Source organism: Siphateles boraxobius, unplaced genomic scaffold, assembly GCF_051911475.1.
Source record: "Siphateles boraxobius isolate OS27281-9 unplaced genomic scaffold, OSU_SipBor_1 118, whole genome shotgun sequence".
Classification (NCBI taxonomy): domain Eukaryota; kingdom Metazoa; phylum Chordata; class Actinopteri; order Cypriniformes; family Leuciscidae; genus Siphateles; species Siphateles boraxobius.
Window position 1 is genome coordinate 238,566 of NW_027508720.1, and position 12,951 is coordinate 251,516.

At 40.6% G+C, this 12,951-nt stretch overlaps 1 protein-coding gene across 1 annotated transcript in view; it reads right to left on the reverse strand.

The window, feature by feature from the left end:
- ptk7a (protein tyrosine kinase 7a) overlaps positions 1 to 12,951 on the reverse strand; it is a 40,786-nt gene that overhangs the window by 6,394 nt on the left and 21,441 nt on the right. The window contains exons 2-9 of the mRNA XM_077202089.1: positions 11,337 to 11,633; positions 10,761 to 10,863; positions 8,851 to 9,035; positions 8,576 to 8,723; positions 8,119 to 8,249; positions 6,668 to 6,934; positions 2,983 to 3,119; positions 153 to 288 (exon numbers count right to left, since the gene is read on the reverse strand). Coding sequence (XP_077058204.1) covers positions 153 to 288; positions 2,983 to 3,119; positions 6,668 to 6,934; positions 8,119 to 8,249; positions 8,576 to 8,723; positions 8,851 to 9,035; positions 10,761 to 10,863; positions 11,337 to 11,633 — 1,404 coding nt within the window. The remainder of the gene's footprint in view (positions 1 to 152; positions 289 to 2,982; positions 3,120 to 6,667; positions 6,935 to 8,118; positions 8,250 to 8,575; positions 8,724 to 8,850; positions 9,036 to 10,760; positions 10,864 to 11,336; positions 11,634 to 12,951) is intronic.

Genomic DNA, 12,951 nt, shown 5'->3' on the forward strand with positions numbered 1-12,951 from the left:
GAGCACTTGGTGAGAAGTCCTCTGTACCGCACAGCCTCGAAAGGCTTTTATATATAGGGATAATATAAACCGCCTTGACATTCAGACAATGGCATCGCCCATTGAAAAACCCACTACTAAACAACAATCAGCACGTAACAAATTTTCCTTACCGAGTACATAGACCCGTGCCTGGGCCTTAAGTTTTCCCGCCTCCGTTCTGCTCTCACAGCTGTACAGATGGCCGTCATACACCTCCACATTATTTATGCGCAAAGTTCCATTGGAGAAGAGCTTGAAGCGAACGTCCTTCACAAAACACAAAGAGAGCGTGTGTTAAGCACATTCAAATAAAAACTACATAACATTACTGTCATGACAACTCTTGGAGAGATTAGCATGGCATTGCTGTGAGCGTGTAAGACATGAGGCTGCACATGTAACATTCATGAAATAACCCCTGTAACATATATACAGGTGGAGCTGGGGAAGGTTAAGGGTTTCTGAGAGCGCGCTGCAGACTGCTAACAGCAACACTACCGGAAGTTGTTTGAATGTTGAGCCACAACTCATTGGTCACTGATACAACAGCAACCAATCAGCTGCGCTATGTAGATGAGGATGCGATCGCTACCAAATGAGTTAAGGACCTGAGCATGCACCCTCTAGAGTTTCATGCCAGAATTTGGTATTTTTGTGCTGTGTTGAAAATCCTTATTTGGTGTTTCCGATCAAAAATGACCAGCCTAAGAAAAATTGCTTTTAAATCTCTAATTACGCCATGTCTTTGCCAAATATTGGATTTAATCTGTTTAAACTTCAGTTTTTTTTGAGGTGAACAAGCTTAAGATAACTTTTTTCACTCAAAAACTGCATAGATGCATAAGGTCAAAATCAAAATGACAGAGGATGTTTGGCCGACTCATGGGCTCTACGGCAAAATTAGTATTTATGTCGCCGGCATGACCCAAGGAATCTATTAAAACCATTTTGAATAGAATACGCAAAATTAATCACAAATTATAAAAAAAATTTGAATTGCCATAATAATTTACCACATGGTGGCGCTGTCTCTAAACTCTTTGACTTCCTTCAGGTCATACAGAGTTTTGTAATAATATACAAATACGTTCGTAAAATATCGCATTTTACGTCAATTCAAAATGGCAGATGCCCAAAATGGGCAATTTGATATTTTTCATATCTCCTAATCAGTAGGTGGCACTGCGCCGAAATCATGCAGCTATACTCAGGTCATGGTTGCCATAACACACACCAGATTTGGTCAGAATACGAAAACGAATACATTGCAGAGATATAGGCTGAAGTTAATTTTGCCGCGCTCTTTGAATTTTGTTATTCAAGAACATTTTGAATGATCAACTTGAATTCCATAATTTTTGTCTGCTTAGTCCAGATGATCCGGTTAAATTTTTGTGAACATCTGAGTAACTAGGAGTTTAAAAAGGTAGGTTTTTCAGAAAATGGCGTTAAGCTAAAGAATCAGAGGGAAAAAAAGAATTTTGTCCTTTACGGTCCAAAAGTTATTAGCATAAATGTGAGTGTAACTTTCGACAATTGGTTGCACTTTAGGGATTGGAGGTAGAGACTCCAAATTTTCTATGGTTAATGTTCTGACTATCATCTATCTGTGTGCCAAACAAGTGTACAAAAGTATTGCATTGCACAAAAAATCCAATAACTGTTAATGACATAGCATAATGACAGATTCATAAGCAATGTTTTGTAGGCCAGTCATTTTTCACCAGGAACATCACTAGGGCTGACTTCTAATAGTCGAGGATTCGACGATTCGATGAGGTCTGATTCAACTATGAACCTCATAGTCGAATAGTAGGGTTATATAACCAATAGGGGTGTGACGGTTATTATATAACGTGAGACGGACGGTTATAGTTGATCACCGTCATTAGAACTCTATAACCGCCAAAACCGTGCTATTAAAATATTTTTTACAAACATTTTTTATCGTAGAGAATGCTTAAATACTAATATCATCTTACGAGGGAAACAGAGGCGGAGTTAGTGTTGCTTCGGAGGCTGAGTGCTGGAGATGATTCGGGAGAGGTCTGTGCACCTTTACCGATCAGAGCGCGTGCTGACACAGAGTAAAGCCTTGTTTATACCAGACGCGTCCGCACAAGAGCGAAGGTGCGCGCGGCAAAAAATGACGCGTTGGGTGCGCAAGACCGGCAAGACCCCATTTCGCTTGGCTGTGTGCACGGCTTTTTTTGTAACAGCGCGCGCGACGCCGCATCCGAGGATGAACGACTTCAAGCCGAATCTGCTCGAGCATGTACGTCTCACCGCACCGGCACGCAGTTTGCGCGTCTAAATTGCAAAGTTCATTGCAAAGTTTTTTTGTTAAGGTTTTGTTTACTGTGTGTGATTTATTTAAAACAAAGCACGTTCATTGCAACGTTTTTTTTTGTTTTTTTTTTGTTAAGGATTCATTTAATGTAAAGCACATTCACTTCTAGTTGTCTTGCTGTTCATTTTAAATAAACGTAGAGCGAGTTGTCCTATAACAGACGAACAGTTATTCAACCGAACGTCTAGCTGCTATCTATAAAAATAAAAATAAAATAAAAAAATGGTTTGACTATCAGTCGATTAAGGCAAAATCTAACGAATCAGATTCGACTATGAAAATCCTTAGTCGAAAACAGCCCTAAACATCACATATAAAACAAGGTATGAAAATAACAACCCAAAAAGTACAAAAGTGATCAAGAATTGTTGTTATACATGTGAGACAGAAAGTCAGCAATGCGATAACATTTCAGGAAAAAAATGCTCTCCAGGTCAAAATGTCCGGAAAACAACATGAGGGTTAATATTTGCTTCATGATCATCTTTCCCCATAAGAAAAATCAACACATCTTCATTTTCAGAGACATCAAAAGGTTTCGCTGGCCTCAGGACACGGCTAGAGATCGCGTTACAAATATGATATCAGCATGACATCACTGTTCCTCTCACCTCTGCGCTGATTGGCTGCATGTTGCGGTACCACGTGACCTCGGGTTCAGGCGTGGCGCGTGTGTGGCAGTGCAGGTACCCGGCGCGCCCCTCCTCCAGCTGACTGTCCACAGGTTTCTGGATCCACTCCGGTTTGGCTGCACACGCAAAACAGAGGTTCAGGATCACAACAGGAATCAGATTAAACATCATCACGTCACACTTTTACAGCAGTGATCTGGTAAAGGAATATTCCATTTATTTGTGCATAAACTTGTATCCAATCATTCAACTCCATAAAAAAAGGTCAATCTGGTTACTTCAGCTGACGAGTCTCCAAGGGAAGTTTTTCAACTGAGAATAGTAATTTATTTAAAGTCCTGAAAGGTCTGATTGTGTCACACTAACAGACTTTCTTGTCTTCGTGTTGAAGATCACATTCATAAGGTAGTATCGGCCATTATGAAGAAAAGTTAGTGGAATGCGAGATATTCAGTAGAGGACAGGTGCCCGAAACGTATGCTACTGAAATACGCAAATTAAATGCATTGAGGAACAATAGCTTTTTTTTTTTTTACCTTTATTTATCCAGTTAAACTGTTTGAGAACCACTTCTTCTAGCCAAGAGGCTACAGGAATAAATAAGAACATACTGTACAGCTGTACATAGTCAAACACATAAACAAGCAACTAAATTATAAAAGATAGACAACAAAGGGGAAAAAGAAAAGGAATAGAGTGCTTAAATATGTGTGTATAAATATGGTTCATGATTGTCAGCAGGAACACGAGTCAACTATGTAATTTTCGAGGTTTCGCTTAAAGGTGGAGATTGGGATCAACGATGGAAGTTTCAGGGTATTTTGTAGTATGTTCCAGTCATGTACTGATGCAAAGCGGAAGGCATTACGTCCAAAAGTAGTAGAAGTAGGGGGGGTACTAAATTTAATCAAATTACTTGATCTTATGTGATAGGTGTTATGAGCGGCATGAAGTAGGGATGACAAATAGAGAGGTGCCTTGCCCAGAATTGTCTTATATATGAAGAGAAACCAATGATGGAGCCGCCTGGTATAAAGGGAGGGCCAACCCACCAGTTTATACAGGTCACAGTGATGAGTGTGAAAGGGTGCATTAGTGGCAAAACGGATGGCTGAATGATAGATTGTGTCAAGTTTTCTTAAAGCTGTTTTTGGTGCCATTCTGTGGATAATATCGCCATAATCCAAAATTGGCAGTACTGTCGTCTTAACGAGGGTGCATTTGGAAGCATGGGTAAAGGAGGCTTTATTACGGAAAAGAAAGGCTAGTCTAGCTTTGACTTTTGTTTGAAGGTTATTGATGTGTGTAATGAATGACAGGGATGAATCCAACCAGATACCTAGATATTTATATTCTTTGACATACTCCAGAGCCATACCGTTCATGCAGGTGATTGTAGGTGGAGTCTCTGTAACCGGTTTTCGGCTAAAAAGGATACATTTTGTCTTACTGGCGTTAATACGGAGGTGGAGACTGTCAAAGAACTGCTCTATATAGGTGAAGCTGAGTTTATGACTGGAAGCCGCAGAATTGGGAGAGGAACCAACTGAGTACAAAATGGTATCATCTGCATAAAGATGAATCCGAGAGGTACCAACAGCTCTGGCTATATCATTGATGTAGATAGAAAAAAGGATTGGACCCAGGATGGAGCCTTGGGGCACACCTTTAGAGACAGTGAGTGGGTCTGACATAATGTTGTCAACTAGGGCTGGTCCGAATACCATTTTTTGAGCTTTGAAGCTTCGGTAGTAATGAACATCGAATATTCGGCGAGAGGGGGCTGAACATATTCTTTTCACTAATAAAGGCAGGAATCTCTGTGTTGGTCTGTCTTTTTGCATTTTGATTATTTCGAGAACCGTTCATCCAACCGACTTCACAAGGGAGTGCAGTGTTGCATTTGGTGCAATATAGATGGACACGCGAGACGCGACACATTCAGAATTAATAAACTTTTAGTCAGCTACAGAACAGCGCGAGCGGGAAGCAGCGCACCTCACGCGGGCAGGGTTTATATGCTCCGAGAACGGACACTCCACTATGATATAAAACGCACACACTCAGGTCTGTTAAATTAAGCAATACTTTTAAGGTAGTCTAATATTTTTCTGACTAACAAATTACTGACACAGTAAAGGGTAGATTTAAATAAAGAAAAACGAAATTTAAATAAAGAAAAAAATTAATTTAAATAAGGAAAAACGAAATTTAAATAAAGAAAAAAATTAATTTAAATAAAGAAAAACGAAACTTAAATAAAGAAAAACGAAACTTAAATAAAGAAAAACGAAACTTAAATAAAGAAATACGAAATTTAAATAAAGAAAAATGAAACTTAAATAAAGAAAAAACGAAATTTAAATAAAGAAAAATGAAACTTAAATAAAGAAAAAACAAAATTTAAGTAAAGAAAAACGAAATTAAGTTAAATTAAAAACGAGATTGATTTAGATTGATAATAACGGGTAAAAGGCTAATACATTTTGTTTCTATTATTCTATTTTCCACAATGTCAAAGCAACGCAGCTTAACCCAAAACACAAGCTCAGGCATGCACTTCGGTCCATACAAACTCCGCTGTTCTGCGCTCTAGCCAGAGAACACTCCCGTTGCAGTTAGGCGTCGGTTCTATTTCTAGCATGCACGCATTTTCCGCGTGGCTCGAGCCGCGCCTGAGACGCGTGTTTCACACAGGCAGTGTGCAAACTCCAACCTGTTAACATGGGAGCTGAAATAAAAACGTACATGCCACACAGCTGAGACGCTCACGCCATGCAGCCAGTGTGTCGCCGGCCTTATTCAAGCGCGAGTGAGAACCGTTTCGCGGGGGATCCCAGGTGTGCAAAAAAAAACAAAAAAAACGAATATTCGAATGTCAAATTTTCAAATCGAATACCAACCCACCGAACGAATATTCGAATATTCTGGTCCAGCCCTATTGTCAACCTTCAATTGCTGGACACGGTTGGTGAGATAATTAGCAAACCAATCACAGCTAGAGGAGGACAGACCAATACTGGAAAGCTTTTGTAAGAGGATCCCTATGGTCGACAGAGTCAAAGGCCTTGGCGAGGTCTATAAAGGTGGCAATACAGACCTGTTTGCTGTCTAATGCTGTAATTACATCGTCAAGGACCTTTGTGGTGGCTGTTATGCACCCATGTCCTGTCCGAAAAACCGGATTGCATGTCAAATAATATATGATTTTTATCCAGGAAATCATTTAACTGTTTTTGTAAGAGCTTCTCCAGAACTTTGGCAAGGCATGGAAGGATGGAAATTGGGCGGTAACAATTTGGGTCAGATTCAGAACCCCCTTTGAAGAGGGGGAAAATTGTGGCTGATTTCCAATCAATAGGGAACTCCGAGAGCTGTAGGGACATGTTAAATAGTCTAGTGACAAGAGCGGCAATAATATGGAATGCTTGATTTATTTTGCTTTGTTGCATGCTGAAATGTCTCTTAGTCTCTTGTCTCTTAGTCAACTACTTTAATGGCACAGCACCAGTTTGAAGAGCTGACCAAATCAGTTAAACAATCTAAACAATGGCACAGACATTTGAAAAAAAAAACTGTCACCACCTTGCGTCCAGAAGAACAGGCACTTGCAAAACTTTTGCCAAGCATTCATATCTGAGTGCATTTCTGGCGTGAGACTTACTGGCCACAGTGACCGTCAACTCTTGTTTCTTCAGTCCAGCCTTGTTTTGTGCAAAACACGTGTAGGTCCCCGAGTCTTCGCCACGGGTGGGACTGAAAATCAGGTCCAGTCCATCCTGGGATACTCTGCCTGTGGGTGGAACGCGCTGTCCCGCATGTTCCCACCAAACCTCTGGCTCCGGGTGCCCATGGGGAGGTCGACATGTCACCCGCTCCAGAGAATCTCCGGTGAACACCCTGGACTGTTTCGGCATCATGTCCTCGATTTCTGAGGGGAAAACGGTGACAAGAAACAGGTTAGATGGAGACGTTTGAGAGCAAAACATGGACTCTATGCAGCCCATTATTCAGTGAAAACAATGACATCTGAGCTGTGTAAGCCGCTCAGTGCTGTAAAAGCACTCAAGCAGGTGCTGGAAACAGAAAGGGATTAGATGAGCTTCATCACTGAAGCTGCAGTTAATCGCTCTGAAGATTTACTGCATCAGGATCCCAGAGTTCACCAGTATGTGAGGGACACTAGAACCAGACCAGGCCTCTATACAATATCAGTGAGACACAAATGGATTATTATTAGGGTCGAATCGTAAGGAATGCATCCATTCTGGGTCCAGTTCAAGTTCCACTAAACGATTCCATACCTTAAGGACTCCTTTAAAGTGCCGCCATTATGCTATTTTAAAGGTTCCTAATGTTGTTTTGGAGTCTCTGTCTCAGCTACAACTACAGTGTTTGAGGGTCAAAGTATACATCATTCATGGGTAGCCAATGAAAACCATAGACGGGCATTATGCAAATTTTTTACATTGTTACGTATGTTTGTAACAGGAAGTGAGACTGGTATTACTTGAATTAACTTGTTTCAGCAGTTCAGAATCGATTCTTTTTTTTTAGGAGACTAACTTTATTTGATCTTTAAAACTTTACAGGTCTTTTACATTCAAAAACAGCTAGTATTACACACTGCATGAAATGTAATATTCAGTGGGGAAAAAATAGGGGCACTTTTAAAAACTTTTATGCCACTTTCAAGACAAGTCTTAATTTACCACACTACATTTTACAATGTTACCGTAGCATACCGGTATATAAAAAAAGAAGATCAAATTAGTCACAAATGTCTGCATGGGTCCTCTCTATAATATAACTTCCCGTTTTTCCTGAATGCTTCTTGAAGTTGACATGACATTGATTTGGCGGTTAAAAGTTTTAAAATATTATGTAGTGAAACTTTGAGGTTTGATATTCTTTTTTCAATTTCATTCGTTTAATCAGTTATAACCCGATATGTTTGAAAATCAAAATTAATTTTCAATAATTCAATAATAAAGTCATGGGTCAATCCCTCTGATATTTCTTGCTCCTACATACATTTGATTCTATGGGCCAAAGAGGCCTGTACACTACATCACTGCATGTCTAACTGCACACGTACAGGTCTAAGCTTGTTACCTGCGATTCGCAGTGAGGCCTCGAGAGAGACAGGAGGGCCACGGGGTCCTTGTGCCACACATTTATACAGGCCTGTGTTTCGCTGCTTCACCTGAGTTATTAAGAGGGATCCATTGCTCAGAATAAAGACACTGTAGGAAAAAAAGAGGAAATGCATCCATACATTATAATTTATAATCATCATGGAGAGAACAAGTGGCTGACTAATGCTACAATAGGTGGTGTATTCATTTTCACACATGTGTGAGCTAATTTGCAGCGTTAAAAATTCCCAAATTAATTTATCACTATTTGATTAATTCCTATAAAGCAACCTTTACTTTCAGAATCCAACTGTTCTATTTGAATACACATGTTTCTAAAGTTGCATTCATTTTAAGAGCATATAACTTTTTCAAACTTTATAAAAGTACAAAACTTCTAGTAATTACACGCAAACTGAATTAAAATGTAGTACCGGCTCTTGTTGGCCACCACCTCATTCTCATAGTACCAATCAACGGTAGGCAGCGGTTCAGCCGTGAACTGACAGTGGAAAAGCGCTTCCGCATTCTTCAGGACCACCAAATCTTCTGGCTTCACCACTGGTTGAGGAAAACTCTTATCTTCAAGAGGGAGATCAATGCCATTCATTACATAATGGGAAGGTAAAACTTAAATTATAGTGCCTGTTGATAATATAAGTGCCTGTTGTTCAATTACACATCCAAACACAATGAGAAACACGCATACCTATGATGTTAAGTGTGAAGTTGTCATTGCTGCACACTTGGCCCGCTGCGTTCTTTGCACAGCAGTAGTAGAGTCCGTTGTCATCAGGACTGGCATTCGGCAGCATAAGGGTTCTCTCTTTGTTGTTTATTTTGTAGCTCTTCTCTGTTAATAGTGTTCCATCTCTGTGCCAGCGATTGGTTGGCCTGTAGATTCAGTTGGAAGAAGGGTTATTTATAACTGAAGAAAACTTCACAAGAAGTTACTCTAGGTAACGGGTCGCCAACCCTCAACATGCAGAGTTTAACTCAGGAGTGGGCAACTCAGGCCCTCGAGTTTCACTTTCCTGTAGAGTTCAGCATCAAAATCACCCGCTTGTAGCCTTCTAGTCATCCTAGAGATCTCGATTGGCTTGTTCAGGTGTGTTTGATTAGGATTGGAGAATAACTACAGGAAAGTGGATCTCGAGGGCCAGAGTTGCCTAGCACTCATTAAGCTCCAGCCTTAAATCAAACACAAATGAGCACCTTAATTAGCTGGTTCAGGATCACTTGAAAATAACAGGCAGATGTGCTGCAGCAGAGTTAGACCTTAAGTACTGAGGAAGGAAGCCCTTCAAAAACACCCTACTTTAAGGTCCGTTCATTTTACACGACAACGGCGTTTTGGGGGCCTGAAAACGGGTTTCAAAGTGCACGTTTTTGGAAAAGATACCGTTATCGTCTATGTATATGTATTATGTATTAAGTGTTCAGTCTATAGGCGAGTAGTGTTTCTTTACAAAGTGAGATGGCCAACTACTGGCCTGGCATGAATAATACAGCCGTTTTAGTCGTTTTTACTGATCCGTGTGAACGGGGATCGCTTTGACAACATTGCCGTCTGTTTAGCACACTCCAAGTAGTCAGAGATGCTACGAATGCTATGAATTTCAAACTTGTAGTATACCGTCTCCATCAAACAAGACAGCAACAACCACACGTGGCCACAAGCTCTTTCTCCATGTAGTTTGTTTGTATGCTGTCAAAAATCACACATGCATTTTGTAATGTTACCAAAGAATTTTGGGTCGTGATCTGAATGTTTGGTCAACAACATTCAGTAGTTGGCTTAGTATGTTGGTCTACTGTGGTGGTAATGAAATTTTCAAGGGGGCAATTTTCCAGCGTGAGTACTCATCCTTTGCATCAAAGTGGATTTGGTTTCGTAGAACAGAAAACAATATCTTCTCGACTTAACAAAACTAAACAAACTCTTCCTGTCTCAGCCACAACTACAGTGTTTGATGGACATCATTCCCTGTGATTGGTCATCAAAGATGAGTTTTAAGTGATAAAATCCTCAAGGGGGCAATTTACCATCAAATGTCTGTCATTATACCGGACATTATACCAACCTGCCCCAACATACCAGCCTATATGTTTCTAGTGATCTTGAAATACTTGATTAGCTGATCCAGGTGTGTTTAATTAGGATTGGAGCTAAAATCTGCAGGACAGGCCTTCCAGGAGCAGGACTGGAAATCCCGGGCTTATGCCAGAACTATACTTCCCTGGTCTGTGTTCTGCTCTGGCGCAAAGATATGCAATTTCCATCATCCGCAGTCTTCTGCTGTCTGAGCACATGTCCGTTTGCATCCCGGACTACAACACAACTGATTTTAACACTCAAATAGAAAGGTCCACTAAATGCACCTGAGTCCATCTGGAACTGAAAGTCCATACTACTTTGAAAGTCTTGTGCTAGACGGAGCAGAGCGCAGAAAATGAAGTATATCCGGACCTTTACGATGAGAACATAATGAGTACCTGCTCTGCATTATGAACTGCAGAACTCAATGAAATGCGAATTTGAGCTTGCGTCGCTAAATGCACTCGCTTCCACTGCATGTTTCTAATCTAAGGCTAGGAATCAGACATGCAATTGCTCACCGTGGGTGTCCATCTATGTTGCACCGTAGTATCACTTGTGAGGAGCTCTCAATCTCTGCCACTGATTCTGGACTCTTCAGACTCACTGCACCACTTTCCAACCCTGTAAGAAAGATATGTTAAAGACCAACAGCTTGATGATCAGGAGATGGATGAAACTGTTGTTGAAACCCTCTGCACTCATTATCAAAAACAAACCCCCCCATTCACACCATCTGGTCATGCTTTGCACCCGCTGCAAAAACAGGCCTCTCCATTTAGTTGACCTTACTTGTTATCTGACTCAAGCGGCCGGACGTTGCATTTCAACCAATTAATCTTGGCATCGGATATAAAGGGGCGCTTTGTCTGGCTTCCACTTGCTGGCTCAAAATAACCTTCTCTCACGCGGGCGTTGTTTAGCTTACTGCAGTCGCAAAGGGGGTGAAGTAGGCAGGCTAAGAAGGGCCAATGGTTCACATGTGCTTTACACGCCAGGAAAAGCATTTCCAAGAGGCAGCAAACACAGAGTTTAACTAACTTGTTAAGACTTGGGAAGGAGGGATATTTTGAGCGATGCATGGGCGTTACACTCACATTTGATATTGAAGGAGGCCTCGCCGGTGCGTTCTTCTTCACCACTGCTGTTCTTTGAGGCAAAGCACTGGAAGTTTCCTAAATCCAACGTTCGGTCAATGGCAGTGAATTTCAGGTTGCCCCCTTCCAGAAATCGTCGCTCTGAATTGGTGACAGTCTCACCGTTGTGCTTCCAGGTGTAGATGACACCTTGAGGGTCGTTTACTTCACACCGCAGCATGGCACTGCGCCCGTGCAAGGCATCCTGGGATTTTGGCTCCTTGGTGAAATAGAAAGAGCCAGCCTGGACAAGGATCACTATGAAGAGAAGAAAACAAAGCACAGGCATGAGTAAAGAAAACCAGTACTGCGCCAAAAAAACTAATCTAGTAGATCAGTCTCAGCACTTACATGTCCAGACGGACAACTTGTGATATTGATTAGTAAGATGCTGAAATGCAGGTGAAAATGTAGCTTTGAAAAAGAGCAGACACCCCCTCACCCTCCCTCAGACTTGTTCTTTGTTTTCATCCAGCTGGAACTTCAAGGCCAGAAGCCCAGGTGTGCTTTAGACAGCTGGGGTAGACGAGTCAAGAACTGGACCTTTTTAAATCTGACCAGTCGATCTGACCCAAATGATAACCTTAAGCATTATGTATTTGAGTAAAACCATTGGCATTGGCCTCGTTTCAGATCAAAGTGTGGCTAGAGCACCTGGATTGTATACAACTAATAGACATTTTGAAGCATGAGATGCGAGTTTCGAATCTGTATTCATGAACTGTATACACATGCATCCTGCACCATTGCAAAGTGTGGGTTTTACATGATGCATTACCTTCATTTATTTGGATAACATTATTTAACTTCAAATCACATTTGATTTTCATGAAGAAACAGCCATAAAGAAACAGCCTTACCAACATACTAGGGTGTTCTGGGTGATTGCTTGGGCAATGCTACAATGTTGTGGGTGGCTGCCAGGATGTTGCTGTTAGGTTGCTAATGTGTTTTTATTGGAGGGAGGTTGAGGTTGTTGTTTAATAATAGGATAGATATTTTATTTAATTAAAATACTGTCAATATATTTGACATATCGGTCAGGCCTAACACAAACAAATAAACCGATAAAAAATAGTTACTTTCAGGCTGATCAGATGCAGGACAAGCAATATAACTCAATGAAACATTTAGCAACCAAAATAATTAATACAGAATCACTCAACAAAGATGGTTGTTCAGAAGCACTAAAGTACATTGAGTGCACAGCTAATATAACCTAAAACAGTGGTAATCAAACGCTTGATTCCATCCGGACCGCGGGACATAATTGCACCATTTTAACGTTTCTACAGTTTAAAGTGAGTAGCGAGTCTAAACAATGGAGCGGTTCACGCCACAAGCACTCAGGGTTTAACTAAGCCAGGTTTGAGACAAGTTAACATGGCGCATTTAAACATTTGTTTACCATACATTTAACATTATTAATCAGCATTTCATAATAAACAATGTTATAAACTGGAAAATTATTTAGAGATGACAAGGGAAGACAAAAATCATAGAAATGACTAGTTAACTTTGTTTTGTGCTCATGATGAGAGTTGATTGTTAGATTATATATGCTGTTTGTATTTAT